Source organism: Myodes glareolus, chromosome 4, assembly GCF_982192425.1.
Source record: "Myodes glareolus chromosome 4, mMyoGla1.1, whole genome shotgun sequence".
Taxonomy (NCBI): Eukaryota; Metazoa; Chordata; class Mammalia; order Rodentia; family Cricetidae; genus Myodes; species Myodes glareolus.
The window spans coordinates 75,005,990-75,024,002 of record NC_142029.1 but is presented as its reverse complement, the minus strand read 5'-3'; the positions used below and the strand labels follow the sequence as shown (position 1 = coordinate 75,024,002).

Genomic DNA, 18,013 nt, shown 5'->3' with positions numbered 1-18,013 from the left:
AATAGATGGATCCATGCAGGTTTCCGGCTCGGAGTAGACAGGGTCTGTTGGAATGAACGAAACGCTGCTTCTGACTGCCCACTGACAGTACCCAAAGTAGACAAAGTTTGGGAAACTATTTTTTTTAACCCCTCTTTTCTTTTTTTGAAGACAGAATCTCACTACCTGACCCAAACTGGCCTTAGTCCTGAGTGCTGGGATTACACGAACGACCCTGCATGGCCAACTTAGGCAGCTGGATTCTAACGGCATGTTATCCTGCAAGAACACAGTGACCGCAGAGGCAAGTGTTGTTAAAAGTCATCACTTTAATGTTAGCTTCTTTCCCTGTGCTCCACAGCCCCCCAGAAGCTCCTTCCTGCTAGGCAAGCCTGAAGTCAGCTGGAACTTGTATTTCACGTCACTGAGCTTTAGAGTCTCAGTGCTCAAGGGCAGAGCTGACAGGCAAAAGTTGATGGCAGACCACATGATGTTCTGAGTTCTCAGACTTACTAAAAACCTCCAAAAGAAGGTCGAGGAGCATAGGAGGGCTGCAGCTGCATCGCCAGCTGCTCCTCTCATGCTTACATCTCTGGCTCAAGCGACATCCTCCTCACCAGGGGCAAGGGCTTGGACGCTCATCATTTTCCAATAGTCATAAATAAGTCTGTGGGGCTGGTGGCATTGAAGATGGCCTGGGAGCTGTGCACTGCTACCGCTGTGGGGCCAGGCCTGCCTCATAGCCCTCTGTCTTCATGTCATTGAGCCCAAGCTCCTCATTTTGGTCAAAGGTACGCGTGTACCGCTCTACCTTCATCTCTGGATCATCTTCAGGGGCATACACATTCTGCAAGGCCAAGGGCAGACAATTAGTGCCCTATATTCCACCATCTCCTCTCACAGCTGCAACTGTCTCTCAGTTTTCTAAGAACTCCATGGGATTTGGAGTACTTTTAGTGCCCATCGCCACATAGTGTGTCTGCAAGCATGCATGCATATGCACACACACACACACACACACGTAGGGGTGCTAGTTATCAAACCCTCTATGCATTGGTATATAAGAGTTCAATGACCTACATCCTCAGTTCTAAGCATTTTTATATATGGCCTTCTTATAAAAAAACATAGCCACAGCTGGTGATTGTGTGTACTCTGGAGACCGAGACAGGAAGATTACAAGTTTAAAGCCAGCCAGGATACATAACAAGGTCTTGTTTCAAAAAGATAAAGAGGGGGGGCTGGAAAGATGGCTCAGAGGTTAAGAGCATTGCCTGCTCTTCCAAAGGTCCTGAGTTCAATTCCCAGCAACCACATGGTGGCTCACAACCATCTGTAATGGGGTCTGGTGCCCTCTTCTGGCCTTCAGGCATAAACACAGACAGAATATTGTATACATAATAAATAAATAAATAAATATTTAAAAAAAAGATAAAGAGGGTAGGAGAAAGAAGAGAGAGAAAGGGAGAGAAGACAGGAAGGGAGGGAGGGAGGGAGGGAGGGAGGAAGGAGAAAAGAAGAGAGGGGGTTGAGGGAGGGAGGGATTGATCACAGCAAAGGTCTTGATAATATAAGTAACTCAGGCCAGTTTTGCCAGCCCCATCAGTATTCATTAATATTAAAGTAAGGATGAGGCCCTAAGTTCAAACACCACAATAAGAACAAAATATTGTTATAGTTTTATCAATTAACAGACAAGCCCAATCAGCTTAGCACCTCCCAACATTCCTGCCCTGACCTCTAGACAGGACTCTATTGCTCCTTACACTGTCAGAGATGCAGGACGGAAACCTCAAAGCTGAAGACAAGAGTAGGAGCAAGACAGTCAGGAGCAAGAAGAAGAGATCTTACTTTCTTGCTCATTTTAAACCTGGGTTTTGAGCATGCTAGCTGGGTAGGCACACGCTTACTTTTTTTAAAAAAATGATTTATTTACTTTATTTTTTTCTGTGAATTCTTGTTATGTCTTTGTGAAGATATCAGATTCCCTGGAACTAGAGTTACAGACAGTTGTGAGTTGCTATGTGTGTGCTGGGAATTGAACCCTGGTCCTCTGGAAGAGTAGCCAGAGCTTTTAGAAGCTGAGCCATCTCCCTAGTCCTAGGTACTTACTCTTGGTTCTTTTTTTACTTTTTTTTTTTTTTTTAAATCTTGAGACAGGCTTACTAAATTGCACAGGCTGGTCTTGAACTTGCAATCTTCATGGCCTCCTGAGCAGCTCAGATTACAGACCTGCAGTAGGTCTGGCCTATTTACCTTTAATTGCACACACTTGAAATCCTCCCACCCTCCCCTTTCTTCCTGTCTTCCAAGACCTGCCCAAAGTCCCAGCTAAAGCAGTCCACTCAGAAGCCAATCTTCCCTTATCAAGGGCTATCATGCATAGTCTATGAAGATCAGAACACTCAGGAAGGTCAACTGTACCTGCAGGTAACTGTTTCCTGCTGGGTCATTCATAACAAAGTGGGCCTTCAGCTTGCCCTCGATGATCTACAGGAGAGAGGACATAGCAGGTAACTCTTACATTGATCCCGGAAAGAAGAGGCTATGATTGCCAGATGAGAGCCAACACAGTCTACAGGTGTGGCTCCCAAAAGTTTAAAGAACAAGGAAACTAGGATTTATGAAAACGGCCCACGTCCTCTTACCTGGTCCAACTTCTGACTAAACTCCTGCAGTTTCTCTGACTGGTTGGGATTCGAGCTGTCGCCCAGTGTGAATGGGTTCTTGGTTACCTGTAGCACATGACAGTTGAATTACTACGACACCAACTGTATTAGTTACTGGGCTCAAGCACACAGCAGGTGAGCAGAGCACTGGTTGCCCAGTCAGAGAAGGCTGGTCTCCACTTCCCACACGCCTTGCTGACTTAGGTGAGGGGAGGCAGGCGGCAGAGACTAGGACAGGGAAGGATGTCTACGAGACTGCTTTGCCAAGAATCTAACTAGCTAGTTGGGCAGTGGTGGCGTAACCTTTAATCCCAGCACTCAGGAGGCAGAGACAGGTGGATCTCATGTGAGTTTAAGGCCAGCCTTGTCTACCAAGTGAGTTCTAGGACAGGCTCCAAAGCTATAGAGAAACCCCGTCTCAATAGGAGATGAACTCTCTATAAGAGTTCTTACAATGTTTAATCTCACTCTGGAAAAGAAAGCAAAGTACAGTTTACAAAGAGAAGCCAGGCATGGCTACACATGAGCCTGCAATTCCAGCACATGGAAGGCGGAGGCAGGACAGTGAACTCAAGGCTAGCCTCAACTACACAGCAAAACCATTTCTAAAATAAATAAAGTGAAAAAACATATAAGATCTATTATAATTATGCACTACTGTTTAAGAAATGCTGACAAGAAGAGTCTGTACATGTTCACCAGATATATTTGTTTCCTGAATTTTTCTATCTGTGGTTGAATACAGTGGATTCACTACATAGGCTAAGACATCACATACACATATGCTATGGAGTTTACATGCCAAAAAGACCCTCCTTCTCCTATCTTGCAATGAGATCACAAAATAACTATATTATTTCACAGTTAGTCTTGAGGATTTCCATTCAAAATTTCCTATAACTAACTTCTCTTCATAATCAATACTTAAGTCTCTCAAACCAGCTTTAAGGCAAAACAAAAACAAAACAAACAAAACAATCCTTAGTTATAAGCAATAAAATAAGATTTTTTTGGTAGAGGGCATTTGCAATGGGGCTTCAGGTTGGCCTCAAATCTTCCGTCTTTCTAGAGTACTGGAACTCTAGGCACGTGTCACCATGCCTGATGGAACCAGGACAGCCTTTCCCCAGCCCAACTGCTCAAAGGAGCTGTATATCAACCACACTCCAGACTCACCAGTTCTCGGATGTCTTTCAGAAGCCCTTCCAGAGTGGTGAACTTGCCCCCAAGGACAGCCATTCCCAGTTCAAACTCCAGCTCTGGAATTTCCACACTGCACGTCTCAGACTGTAAGACAATGGTCAAATAAAGGTTTAAATTGGAGGACAGCAGCAGAGCTTCATACAGGAGGCCTTGTCTAGTATTCCAAAGGCTCCAGGTTCAATCCATAGCACCAAACAGATGAACAGATACTCAGAGAGACAAACTGATTTAAACCAGAGCAAAGAAAGCCAACCAGAGACCTCCTGACAAATGAATAAACCAGCTACAGTTTGAAGACAAGGTCACTATGCTAGTTTTCTCTGACTACCTAGCTAAAAGCCAGGGACTCACTCCTCATCTGAACCAATGTGAACCTGGCATAATAAACTGAAACTCCAAGTCACAGCTACAAGCTACCATTAGGGATGGAGAAGAGCACACGCAGTCAATGGAAACTAAAAAGCAACCGAGTCATTGCTCAGAAAGATTACAGGCCACCTGCTGGGTCTGTAGTCCCAACCATGGAGAAGCCCTACTCAGGGTCACTCCAGCCCAGGGGACTATGGGCTTCTTTGTGTTCTCGAACACTAAAATGATAACTCCCTCTAGACAGAAGCAGCTATAGGAGCAGCTGTTTTCCAAGCAGGCTGTTACCTTGAGGAGGTCTCTGGTCATGTCTGAGGGGTCTGTGATGTGGAGGGTGATCTTGGTACCCAACGGCTCTACCGCTCCTCCAGACTTCACCTGCAGGAAGGATGGTCAGGACCAGCACCAGGGAAGACCCCGTCACCAGTGCCAGGAAGACTTCAGCTCTATGTAGGCACAGACTAACAATTGCCAATGACAGCCTTCAAACTCAGCAAGGGCAGCAGGGACCAAAACCAAAAACACCAAGAGTCGGTGGGAACACTGTGCCCAGCCCTGGTAGCTTGCCAAATTTAGCCCAAATTGCCAAGCACCCTGAATGCACCTTTAAAAATAAAAACCCTGACTATTAGGCACTGAAAGAGACTTCTAAGTTGAAAGAGACTCCAGTCCCCATCTCTGCAATCAATGCAATAGGTGAAGAATTTATTCAGGGGCTGGGATGTAGGTTGACAGCACACTTGCCTAGAATGTACCAGGCCCCAGGTTTACTGTCCAGCACTCCCCACCCCAGTAAGTTTAATCAGCTTATGTTTGATATACTTGGGGAAAGAGGGTTACAACCAACCTCCACAAGGTCTCTTCTACAAGGTCACCTCTTCATCCATCTTGCAATCTATGGTACTTCCAACTTTTCCTCTCTAGGCTAATTCTCAGCTTCTTCAAGGGCTCCTCCCCCACACTAAGCCCCCAGCAACCCAACTGAAGTACATCTAGAAAGCAGGCAAGTAACTGCAAAGGCACTGCCCTGGTGCCAATCTTCCTCCCCAGCAATGGAGCCCACCCACCTCATTAGTCCGATGCCCACAGTTCTCGCAGTTGGTGGCCATGATGATAACCTCTTTAAAGTGGGGGATTTCTGGAAGATGGAGTTAAAGAAGTCTCTCTGCTTCCTGGAGAGTAAGACCCCCCCCCCCAAGAAATATAAAAGCCAAATCCCACACAAACAGATGCCAGACCCACACTAGACAACCTAATTCCAGGTCCCGTGTTTATAAATATTTAAAGACGCGGCACAGGCCACACACGGAAGTCAAGGTATGTAGTTTCATCAAAGTCAAGGTATGTAGTTTCATCAAAGGTTCCTCCTCATCACATAGGATAAAGCACTGGCTTTCCCTGAAGCGAAGGCTCCCTTCTTTAATATAATATCCGTGCCTGAGTCAGCTGAAGAGCAACCCAACTGCTTAAAAGATACGGACTAGCTTCATGTTGGTCTGAGCTGGGGCATTGCACTCTGGGCAGTTGGTGTTGAACTGGAGCACCTGGAACACAATAAGAGGCACAGGCTGAGCACTCCCACCCATGGAAGCTAAATATATTCAGCTGGAATGCTGGTTGGTGGTCACCCAAATTAGTTGTAACAACGAGAGACACTGGATTCCATGAGACTCAGCCAACAAATCTGCTATGTCTTCAAAAGGACACAACTCACTTCATTTCTGAGATCTTCCTCTTCTGACTTCTCTTCTGGTGCTTCTACCTAAAAGAACAGAAGCACAAACCACAAGCTGACAGGTAGACCTCAGCCTCCCTACACCCTGCCCTGCTCAGAGAGGGAGAGAATGTCTTTGTTCCCTATAAGGTACCAACTCACAGGACGGAGAAATCCCTCAATCAAAGGAAGGACAGGACTCAAGACAGAGTCCCATGACTGCTACCTGACACATGAAGGTCACCACAAATCCTAACTGAGCTTGATGAGAGGCACAAGTGAACTCAGATAGGGTGCTGCCAGGTGGTGTTGGCGACAATATCAAAGTAAATCTGTAGTGACTTCAAGCAACCCAGAACACAGGCCAACCCCCGAGTGTTCCTCTGACTCCTTCAGTCCACTTACTTGGAGCCCCAGCATTTCGTCTTGCTGTGGGGTTCGGTTGTAGTGTGTGATCACCAAGGCATCGTCTTTCTGGGGAGCATGTGGGTTTTCTACAAAGCTGTTTCCCGAGGGATCATCAATGATCTAACAGACAGGTGAGGAGAGAGTAAAACAAACCGCGTATAATCTCCATCCACCACCAGACCACAGCAGACAAATCGTAGTCAGTTTTCTGTTGCTCTGTATTTTGAGGCTGGGCTTCAGTGTAGCCCGCGGGGCCGAGAACTTGCTATGGAGTCAAGAAGGACCCTGAACTCTCGGAGTTAGAGGGATAATTCAGTGTCAATGGCCTCGCCCTCCCTCCTTACACTGAAAACAACCGCAGTCACTCAGTACTTACCAGAGTGAACGGGGAAGCCATCCTCTTTAGGTCCTTCAGTTTGCCGATGAACTCATCAATTCTTTCAGCTATGGCATGTTCCATTGCCTACCACGGACAGAGGAAAACAGCAGACTGGTGTACACCTCATGCCCAACCCTCTCACACCTGTATAGTGTGCACTGACGTCAACCTTAGAGTGGGAGCACGGGACCCACATTTCACAGTGGGCCACAGCAGCAAATCTGAGGTTTATAAACAGTGCTGGGGCAGGAGGTAGGGCTTATTTTCCCACTTATTCAACCACTTAGCTGTAACTCCACTCCACGGAGATTCATTGCTTCTGGTCTACAAAGGCATCTGCCATCACATATTCATACCCATACACAGGCACACAGCACACATAATTAAAAATATACTCCTTAAAATTCAAAATCTTATCATGCTCTCTAGTCAGTTAGGGAGACAGATGACTATATGAGCAATTACATTATTTCTGTAATAATAAATATAGATTATAAAATACCCAGAAGGCCGTAGATAACTGAAAGACTTCTCCAAGGTAATGTTACACTGTCTAAGGTGAAGCCTGAGAATATACGGGGGAGAGACAGAGAGAAATAGCACCCTTACGTGCTTTGTCAGAAAGTTCCCCAACATTTGATCAGACACAGTTTGTAACACAAATAATAAAAACCCAGAGACAGATATTGGGGTTCAACCCGAAAACCAGAAAAACAAAGCAGTCAAGCCATAAGAGAAGTCTGGCTTCTACCAAGGCTGGACAACAGCAAAACCAAAATAGACAGCCTCTCTCTCCTCTCATTTTATATTCCCTCTAGTACTGGGATTAAAGGTGTGAGCACCACCACCTGCATTTATTTCTGCATTGATCTTGTGCAGCGCAGGGTGGTCTTGAACTCACAGAGATCCACCTGACTCTGCCTCCCAAATCCTGGGATTCAAGGTGTGTGCCACCATTACTTGACCTCTAGTGGCTTTAGTTTTGCCTCTGCTCTTCAGACAAGATTTATTTATCAAAATACAAATAATATGCCACTCCAACAGTTCAGTTACGTGGAATGCTGACTCTATTTTAACACGAATGATTATTCCTTGCTGCTGCAATTTGAGAAAACCCCTGCTCACCCGTCGTGTGGGCTGGTCCTGTTCCAGGCCAGAGATGGCACGGCTGATCAATCCTTCAACGGTGGTCAGAGCTTATGAATGAAGCACAAGACAAATGAGTGCTAGCTCGCTATCCCATGACCCTTCGCGCTTTACCTCAATTCTGCAGGCCTTGCTTCCCTCATCTGTCAAGTTCTAAAATAGGTGCACTACGGTCTGTCTTACTGGGACTCCCAACCACCCTTACTCTCAAGCAATTTTGCCATAACTTTCTACTCATGTTAAAGCATGAACGGCCAAAAATCCACTATGATTGCACGGCCAAACACAAGGCACTAGGCCTGACCTGGCAACCAGGCTTTGCGTGAAAATAGGTAACATTTCAGGAATGTGTGAACAGCTCACATACCCAATCTCAAGACTCACCTCCCTTCTGGCTGAAGGCTGGAATTTCAAAATCCAGCTCTGGGATCCTTGTGGTGGCAGAGTCTGTCTTCACCACTTCTCTGTTCATGTCCTGGACAGAAAGGAAAAACGTTCTAGCAAGAGAGGTCAGCAATGTGGCTTCTCTGGGAAGCAACCAACCCATCTTCTCTATCAGACGCCAGCCTAGATGTTTCTTCTTCCTCCCTTCCATTTAGAAACGTCCAAAGTACTTCAGGACAGGACATACGGAGCGAACCAGAATGCCCAGAAGCTGAGAACTCGGTCCATAAAATAATGCCTATTCATTCCATCACAAAATTCAAAGCACTTTAACCACAGGACCGCCGAGTACAGGGCAGCACCACCAATACCACTGCCAAAGGAGGATACTCAAGGCTTGGCCACAGGGATTTACTGGAGGCGCGGTGACCCGGACCGGAGCTGTTGACTCTGGCCTCCAAAGCTCTCTCTGAAACCGTGGACAGTGCCTCCTCTGGGCTATACTCACCTCTTGGTCCCTAACGGTCAAAGTGTATCGCACTCCCTGGTCCTGGATCCTGCCTGCTGACTGGATCTCCGTGTTGTTCCAACCGCAGTGCTCGCAGAAAAAGGAGCTCACGATTATTTCTCTAAAGAAGGGGATCTTGGTGAGCAGAAGGCGCGTCGTGCCCTAAGGAAGCAGAAGCAGCGAGGGAAAGAATGAATGAAACTCGTTTGTCCTCCCTATACGCCAGGGCAACCTCTGGGTGCCCGGAAGGGTGGTCCCCTGGCCCCAGACTCCGCGCCCCTGACTCACGTTACGGTAACAGTTCATGCACAGCGACTCGATCTCGGTGGGCTGCTGCTCCTCGTCCTCGGCGCTGAGGGGCCGGAACAAGGGCCCCGTGGCTGTCGAACCGGCCGCGGAGGGCGAGGGCCCAACTGCAGCCCCCGGCCCCGGGGGACCGGGCTGCACAGCCCCACTGGCAGACATCACCCCCACGCGCTGCTCAGGCAGTAGCTTCCGTCTTCCGGCGCCCGCGTGACCTCACTTCCTCCAGCTGCTGCCGAAAGTTCCCGCCCCTTCTTAAAGAGGCCACAGACCCTGCTCCTACCAAGTCAGTATCTGACTTCCGGTTCCTGGACCTTGCGGACTGCACTTCCGTAGCCAGACTGGAAAACCGCAACTCGCTGTCAAGTCAGTGTCTGGCTCCCTTGATTGTGTCTCCACCACACACGGAGCCTAACCGTTGGTCCCCAAGTCTATGTAAAAATGCCTGACGACAGGGGACTGGCTGGCCTTGGAATCCCCTTGGCTGTGCCCTCCAAATTCTGCTTGCTTCATGATGAGCCAGACCTTGTTTGGGTCCCCTCTCCAGGGCTCAGCTTCTCCTCCCCTCTTTCGCTCCCTGTTCCCCCAGCTCCCTATTTCTGCCTTCATAAGCACCGCCCTGATTTTATCCTTATTTTTACTCCCTCTCTTCCCCACTTCATTCACCCATTTCTTTCTCCCTGTTTCCTAACAAAACACCCTGCTTTATCGGTTTCTTTCAAGTTTTCTTTCTAGCACTTCCTCTCCACGTCATGGACCCAGTTCCGTAGCTGAAACCGACTACGTTTACAATATCAGGGGTGATAAGTGTGTGATCACATGGAGCCCAGCTCCACATAGGGTCTATGGTGGCGGAGTATGAAGAATCCTGGGCAGTGTAGGCTGAGGCAGGCTGAGCAGGGAGGACAGGGTGCTGGGCAGGGCAGAGAAGTATAAAAAGACAGATGATTTTATGCTTGCCTCTTGCCCCCACTTCATCCAGTTTCACTGGTCCCAGGCGATCTTTGCTGAGTGTGTGTACGAAGGAGGGGAGATAGGAGTTTGGGGCTCTCCAAGCACGGTGGCGTATACTGTTAACCCCAGCACTTGGGGGAGGGGGGGGACAGGGGCAGGCAGATGTCTATGAATTTGAGGCTAACCTGATCTACATAGTGAGATCTTGTCTCAGAGAGGGGGTGGAAAAAGTTAGTGTATGCATCCCAAGAAGAGGGTCAGAAATCCATAAGGAATCCGGAACACCAGGAGCAAGGGTGACAGGATCCCTCAGGGATTGCAGGTGACGAGGGCATGTTTGTCCAGTGACAGGCTATATTCCATGCACGCTCTGCTATGATGAGTAGGGTGTGGAACAAGACTGGTGCAGAACCGGGGTCAAGCCTGCTCCAGCCAGCCAAGGATCCTGTGACAGAACTCACCCAGGTTGGACCCCTCTGACATACCAGGAACGGAAAAGGGATAATGAGAAAGAGCGAGCAGAGGGCTGAGAAAGGAGGGTGGGCGTGTTCTGGGGCAGTGGGAAGGTAATTACTCTCGGACACGGTCCAATGAGAGTCACACCAGGCCGACAAACTTCCTCCGTCACGAGCATCTATTTCATTTCAACAAAAAGTCAAGTTTCACCCTGAGAGTCAGGATGTGGAGATGGAAGATGGGAGGGGGCATACAGCATGCTCCCTACAGGGTTTTAGAAGTCCTCGCTGTATGGAGAACTCAGTTCCTTTATGGGTGCGGAGTTACATAAGGAAATAGGGGCTCTGCCCCGCTGCATCACTGATCCGCCAGCAGCACTGCTAGTGGGGTCTGCACACACCACCATGTGCTCCTCCTGCCCTCTTCCGACAGAAGCTCTGATGGCAGCCCTGGGAAGACAAGAGCTCCTCTCTGTGGCCCAGCTCTAACAGTGCCCATCAGGCAGCCAGAAGTAACAGGAGCCAAACTCCAGATTATAGTGGCACAGGCTTCCAGCACTGTCGGCTTGCAGACAGGCTCCCAAGCATACACACGTGCGCGCGCGCGCGCGCACACACACACACACACACACACACACACACACACACACACACACAAAACCTTCCACTCCCTTCACCCCAAATGTTGCAACTCGTGCGGCTTCCCAAATGAGCACCAGAAGCTGGGTTTGCGAAACCTGGCGAGTGTAATGCACCTGAGTGGGGAGCTGAGGAGGCTGGGTAGGTTGGGGTAGCACCATTAGGTGGCCTCACCTATGCTGTGCAGAACCCTCCACCCTCTGACCAATAAGGCCATGCTAGAAGCTCAGGATCCAAGGATTCCCAGACAAAAAGCTGGGGATTGAACCTGAGCCAGTAGATCCTCAGGGCTCTCCCAGCTGGCTATGACCTTGGTCCTGAAGGCTATAGCTAATATCTTCCCACAGGTCATCCAGTCGGCTCTGCAGTCTGTTCAGGGCCTTGTCCGGGTGTTCCAACTCAGGAGCGAAGGCGCTGTGGTCAGGAGGGGGTGGTGCTAGCTGCTGCTGAACTTCCTCTGTCTCCTGGTCAATGGCCCGAGTGAATGCAGCGATCTGTAGGAAGGTGTCATGTCGAAAAGCCTGGAGTCTCTGGCGGACCTCCTCAGAGATTGCCTGGGGGTCCGGGGAGGCTCCATCCTCGGCTCCATCAACGCTGGTGCGAACAAAGGCACTGAGCCCCTCGCGCAGCTGGTCCAGGTTGCGCTGAATGCTGGTGTGCAGGTCCTTTGCCTTGAGTGTGAGTTTGTGGGACAGGCTCTGCACACAGCGGCTGAGTCGCGCGGGGCTTGCAGCCGCGTGAGGAGCGACACTGCGGTGCAGCTCCTGCACATGGTGCCCAATGCCGGTCACCAAGCGCTCGGCATAAGGGTGGAAGAGTTTTTTGACCCGGTCTGTGTGATGCAGCACTCGACTTTGCATTTCCTGCAGCAAGCTCAGCGCCTCGTCCACGCCTCCCAGCAGCTGGGCCTTGGTGTCTTCTCCCACCAGACGCAACTGTTCTTGCAGCTCCTGCACGCTCAGGCCCACCTGCTCCATCAGCTCCACTGTGTAGGGCTTCAGCTGCTGCCTCAAGCCCTCCAAGTTCCAGCCTACCTGCTGGTGCTTCGCAGCCATGTAGGGCCCCAGGCGAGCCCTCACCTCCCCTAGCTCCTGCTGAAGCTGCTTCCTCATGCCTTCTGGATCCTGTGCCAGTGGGTGAGGCTCCTTCCCCGGCCCACCTGAGGGGCTCAGCTTTCCTAGGAAATTGTTCAGATTGTAGAGGTCTTGCTCCAAGCTATTTTTCGTGCTCCTGGAGGAGAAAGGTAGAGAACCAGGCCATTAGACTGTTAGCCCTGAAACATTCCCCTTGCCCCAGAGCCATGGGCCAGCAATACCCTGTAGACACCAAGACAGGAGGAGTGGCAGGGAGAGCCAGGGTCTTTAGTCCTAACCCCAGGCAAGTACATCCTCTCATTCAGAGCGCAAACATGACGTTGTGTAGGCAATTCGATTCAGTCCTACGGCGCCATCCAAGAAGACGTCACAGACGTCACAGACGTCACAGATGTCAAGAGTCACACCATCCTGTCTTTCTATGGCCTGCTAATCTCAGGTGCCACACCTCAATGGAAAAGAGAGCAGCAGGGCCAGGGACACTTGGGCAGAGGGTGACCAACATGGCCAGGCCGTGCTTGCCAGTTCAAGCATGACTGGCTCCCTCAGCTTCCATATGAACCACAGAGCTGAGGAACCATTCCTCAACACGGCTGTGTGGGACCCTCACCACACCCGAGTCCTGGTCACTCACTCCCGTGCCACCTTCTGCTGCTGGCCCATCATGCCTTTGTCCCCGCTGCTCTGTCTGAAGTAATCCAAGAAATCCTTCCGTGCCTGAGTAGCTGCAAACACTGCAGAGAAGGATGAGATGTTTAAAGACTGGGCTCCCAGTCCAACCCCCATCCCAACCCCACCCTGAAGTCAGATGGAAGACCCACCTGAGAGGAGGGCCAGGGCCCAAGTGATGACTGCAGCCATGCTTACCACGATGCGCTCTGAGAAGAAAGGTAGGCGGAGACTTGATCAGGAGAAGGGGCAAAGGAAGGGACAGGATCTTGAACCCCTGATCTAGGGGCTAGCTACTCCAAATCTCAATAACCCTTCTCTCATGTATAGGTAACATCATGTTGAAGGCTCCAGAGATCGTAACTAGGTACTTGGGGCATGGGGCTGGGATGGGAGAGATGTCTTCCTCAGACAACAGGAGCAGGTTGTCCCTTACCTCAGTCACAAAGTAGGGATCCTGGAACTCAGGCTGCACTACAGAGATTACCCACCCACCTTGGGATAATCTACCTCCCATGTGTGTTTGTCTTCCTGCCTCCAAGCCCACTCCATGGCTGAGAAACTGGCATACCCAAGATGCAGGAGGCAGGTACTCTGTGAGCCCATACCAGCAGCTCCTTCCTACAATGGCAGCTACCACCCCCACCATCCCCACCACCCCCACCATGCCACTGCCATGCAGGCTTACCTGCTCAGTTCTGGGCACAGAGAGCAGACATTCAGTTTTATACTCCAGGAGTCTGGGACTCTTGACAACAATTGCTCTGAGCAAACACCACGTGGAGGTTCAAAGAAGGATGACCCCAGTTGGCTCCGAGCATCCTCTCCCCTTCTCCCAGTTCTCTGAGCACTAATAAACTTCCCAGGCTCAGGACGCTGCCCAGTTGGGAAGTGGCTTCTTGGAGCCTTTACTAAGAGTGGACAGAACTTATCCCCCAAATCATGTGACCTCCAGCCTCCCCACTTGCTTGTTGACCCGCCTGCCAATAGGTACCACTTGTTTGTCTACTGAGGGCCCTGCTCTTACTCAACTACCCAGGGCACTCTGCCCTAGCCAGCCAGTCAAAGGAACAGTATCCATGACTGGCTAGAATCAGGGCAGACTTGATCTGCTCTACCATGGCCAGTGCGGCAGCCTGAGAAGAGCCAGCATTTACAGGGCTACAGACCCTCCTGGCTCTCCATGTGAGAAATAACCCTGCATTGAGCTGGAGGAGTCAGGTCCAGTTGAAGGAGGGTGGGTGAGCTGCATCTGAGATTCCGGGCCTCAGGGGTTAGACAGGAAGGATTCTCCTACCTCACAGGGAAGGCTGGACTCCTCCACCACTCTGGGCTTCTAAGAAGGGGAAGCCTGGAAGCCCAGAAACGCTTCCTCCATAGGCTTTCACATACACACCTGAGTGCTCCATCCTTGCTCTTAAGTGCTCCAGGCCTCCTATGAGTCCGCTCACCTCCATTCATACACGGCCACTCTCCCTCTCTCCTCAATTGCATTTTTTGAACACTTCTCTTTCTGCTAATAGCCATGCTTTATCCTATATTATAATGTCTTTTAAATAAATTTACAGTCCAGGCCTGCTTTACTGTATTAGCTAGTCTTGACATTTTATTTTTTTTTCCTTTCTAAGAGGTTTTTTTTTTTTTTTTTTTTTTTTTTAAATATCTGTGTATTTGGGGGGTGGGGTGATGCCTCAGGAGGCCAGAAGAGGGCATCAGATCCCCTGGATCTGGAGTCACAAGCAGATACAAGCTGCTCAGGAGCTGAGACCTGAACCCCGTCCTCCGCAGAAAATGCTCTGACCTGCTGAGCTGTCTCTCCAGTTCCCAAGGGTTCTTCATATCTGTACTGAAGACTTTCGTGCTTGAAACACACGGAGTAGCTTCTGTCTTTCTGTCAGAACCTGGACAAACAGGAAGGGTAATATGAGGCATAGTCATTGCTTGCCCACACCTCCTGGCTTCAGGGTGGATGGACGTGTTTGGGATGATTGGAGGCATGTGTGTATTTGCTTTGAGATGCATATGAATGAAATCATTTTTTATGACTAAAACTGAAATATTGACGATTTCATGTAGTTCTATCCAACAAGGTATATCCATATGTAGTTTAGCATGTCTAATTCACTATAGTTTTCTTAGTATAGGGTCTAGCACATATCAAAAAAGTGGGGTTGCTAAAAATATATATATTGATGATGGGCCAACTTCGAACAATGGGGAACTAAACTATTAGACCAAAGGAATGTAGGAAATGGGGAAGGACAGATCAAAGCTAAAGCATCCTCCAGGCTTGCATTATCCAGGGAGAAGGTGGGGTATTGATCATCTCTCACTTTTTACGTCAGACAACACTATTAAAGTTTTAAAGAAAACCCATTAAATGAGTAAAAAGGGAGAATAACTTTCAAACTGGTAGATGGGGAAGAGACTAAAGAGCGTTGGGCTGACCTCTAGTAAAGGATGACGGATTGATCGCATGAGCTTGCCTTGAGCTGTTTCCTGAAAACCCAATAAAATGTCTTTAAAGTGCCCTTGTTAAAAATGCATAAATCCATGCAGAAGAGAGAAAAAGAGTCAAAAGCAACAGTGTTTTGGAACTGTAAAACTCCTAAACAGTCAAACTGTAGTTACTAGGAACACCTGAAATTAGGAATTTTGAAGCAACAATCTGGAAAGCCAAATTCTTGCTAGGTTTGCCTGTTTCAACTCCTCCCAAAGTTTAGAGACAGCAGGAACAGATTGTTCTGGGAGTATAGGTGGCAATTGAACTAAAAATGCAGCAACTGGCTCAAAATGCATTGGAGAAACAGCTGTCTCCTTTGGCTCTACTTCATACGGTCACTGTCCCTTCACTAAGGCAACAGAAAACTACAGGCTTGCTTTCTGGGTGTCTCACCTATAGATGACAAAGTATGATAGGTGGTGGTGGTCCACAACTTAATCCCATTATTCCAAGCATCGCAAGGCAGAGGCAGGTGGATCTCTGTGAGTTCGAGGCCAGCCTGGTCTACAGAGTGAGTTTTAGGACAGCCAGGGCTACACAGAGAAACTCTGTTTCCAAAAGCAAAAACAAAAGACGAAGTCAAGGTACTACAGGAGACCAGGGTCTGTCTTTCTTCCTTCTTTTCTTTTCTTTCTTTCTTTCTTTCTTTCTTTCTTTCTTTCTTTCTTTCTTTCTTTCTTCCTTCCTTCCTTTCTTTCTTCCTTCCTTTCTTTCTTTCTTTCTTTCTTTCCTTCTTTCCTTCTTTCTCTCTCTCTTTCAAGATTTATTTATTTATTATGTTTACAGTGTTCTGCCTGCATATATGCCTACAGGCCAGAAGAAAGCACCAGGCCTTACTACAGATGGTTGTGAGCCACCATGTGGTTGCTGCGAATTAAACTCAGGACCCCTGGAAGAGCAGCCAGTGCTCTTAACTGCTGAGCCATCTCTCTGGCCCGGAAGCCAGGTTCTTATAAACAAATGGGAACTTTATATATTAAAGTTATATGGCTGGATGTGGTTCAGTCGGTAGAGTGTATGCTTCATATGCACAAAGCCTTTATTTGGTGATGGTTGTTTGCCAGGCTTTCTTTCTCTCCCCATTTAAATATTTTCTATCTATGCTTATCCACTAGTTAGAGACAGCATTTAATTCTCTCCACAGCTATTGTTCTCAGATTGGTAAAAGTCCAAGGGGGTGGGGGAGGGGCATGGGTGAGATGGCTCAGAGGTTAAGAGCACTGACTGCTCTTCCAGAGGTCCTGAATTTAATTCCCAGCAACCACAGGGTGGCTCATAACCATCTATGATAAAATCTGATGGCTTCTTCTGGTGTGCAGGCAAAATGCAGACAGAACACTGTATACACAATAAATAAAAAAAAATTTAAAAAATCAAAGAGGGGGCATTCTGTAAAACTATGACACCATTATCCCGTGTAAGAGAACTCCCAATCTTACACTACAATCACTTATCAGTCCTAACCTTTATTGACTTGTCTCTGACTGATTATTTTTGAGACAGTAGCCCTAACTCACCTGGAACTCACAGCCCTCTAACCTCAGGCTTCCCAGCTCAAGTTATGTTTAAAGGTAGGAATACAACCAGAGGGAGGTGGGGACTTCACATCACACACACCATACTGGGAGGCACAATATGGAGGGTCTTGCCGCTTACCTGTTTCTAGGGGGAACAGAGAGAAAGGAATGAAAATGCAAATGAGGCTTCGGTGCAAACACCTTTGTAAATTTTTTTTTTGAGAGGGAAGGGGATGGAGGGAGTGTGTGTGTGTGTTAGAGTTTATGAGTTGACATGTTGTGTGCACATGTTAAAAACTTGAAGAAGCTGGTTCTCTCCTTCCATCATGTGAGATCAAACTCAGGTACTTGGGTTGGACAGCAAATGCCTTAACCTGCTGAGCCTCCTTGTCGGTCTGCAAATACCTTTCCGTATCCCAAATGCCAATGTATCTTAGAATGCTGAAGGACAGTGACTCTGTCTCCTATTAAACACAAAAGATAGAGTTTAAGAGACGGATCAGTGGCTAAGAATACTGTCTGTTCATTCAGAAGGACCCAGGTTCAATTCCCAGCACCTACAAAACAGCCCACAACTGTCTGTAACTCCAGTTCCCAGGCATCTGTTGCATATATATGCAGGTAAAATACCCCTAGACAGTAAATAAAATAATAATATTTTTAAATTTTAGTGGAGGGGGTTGCGTGATACAGGGTCTCTCTGCATAGCCCTGGCTGTCTTGTACCTCACTATGTAGACCAGGCTGGCCTTGAACTCATAGAGATTTGCCTGCTTCTGCCTTCCAAGTACTGGGATTAAAGGATGTGCCCACCTCACCTGGCTTATAATTGAAAATTTTTTTAAAGACAAAAAAATAAAATGTCTTTTCAATCAAAAAATCTAACAGTGATTGCCTTATTTCACAGTAAAATCTAGACTTATTCATAGGAAGAGAAGCATAGCAAGAGCTAGGACCAAGCCATCAACGCATGAGCTTCTGGGGGCATATTGCTTTCAAGTCCACATTATAGAAACACAATATACAAGGCCACAATGAGTGATTTTATGTGTTTCACTCAGTTTTGGGGATGTTAATTTGAGATAGTTGTCTAGATGTGAGATTGTTGGGTCAAGCATGGATGT

The 18,013-nt window shown here is 48.2% G+C and overlaps 2 protein-coding genes across 3 annotated transcripts; both read right to left on the bottom strand.

The window, feature by feature from the left end:
* Window positions 1-288: 288 nt before the first annotated feature.
* Window positions 289-10,491, bottom strand: Zpr1 (ZPR1 zinc finger). The gene is made up of 14 exons (XM_048417480.2): window positions 9,045-10,491; window positions 8,757-8,918; window positions 8,249-8,339; window positions 7,844-7,914; window positions 6,716-6,802; window positions 6,337-6,459; window positions 5,932-5,979; window positions 5,695-5,761; window positions 5,285-5,355; window positions 4,506-4,595; window positions 3,825-3,935; window positions 2,628-2,714; window positions 2,404-2,469; window positions 289-826 (listed from the first exon to the last, which is right to left on the bottom strand). The coding sequence occupies exons 1-14, from the start codon at window positions 9,219-9,221 to the stop codon at window positions 692-694; spliced, it is 1,386 nt and encodes a 461-aa protein (XP_048273437.1). The 5' UTR covers window positions 9,222-10,491; the 3' UTR covers window positions 289-691.
* A 704-nt stretch (window positions 10,492-11,195) lies between these two features.
* Apoa5 (apolipoprotein A5) lies at window positions 11,196-13,772 on the bottom strand. Of its 2 annotated transcripts, XM_048417481.3 has the most exons (4): window positions 13,559-13,772; window positions 13,023-13,079; window positions 12,836-12,935; window positions 11,196-12,337 (listed from the first exon to the last, which is right to left on the bottom strand). In XM_048417481.3, the coding sequence occupies exons 2-4, from the start codon at window positions 13,060-13,062 to the stop codon at window positions 11,392-11,394; spliced, it is 1,086 nt and encodes a 361-aa protein (XP_048273438.1). In that variant the 5' UTR covers window positions 13,063-13,079; window positions 13,559-13,772; the 3' UTR covers window positions 11,196-11,391. The 2 variants fall into 2 exon arrangements, with proteins under 2 accessions (XP_048273438.1, XP_048273440.1); XM_048417483.2 differs by lacking the exons at window positions 12,836-12,935; window positions 13,023-13,079; window positions 13,559-13,772 and adding an exon at window positions 12,480-12,812.
* Window positions 13,773-18,013: the final 4,241 nt, after the last annotated feature.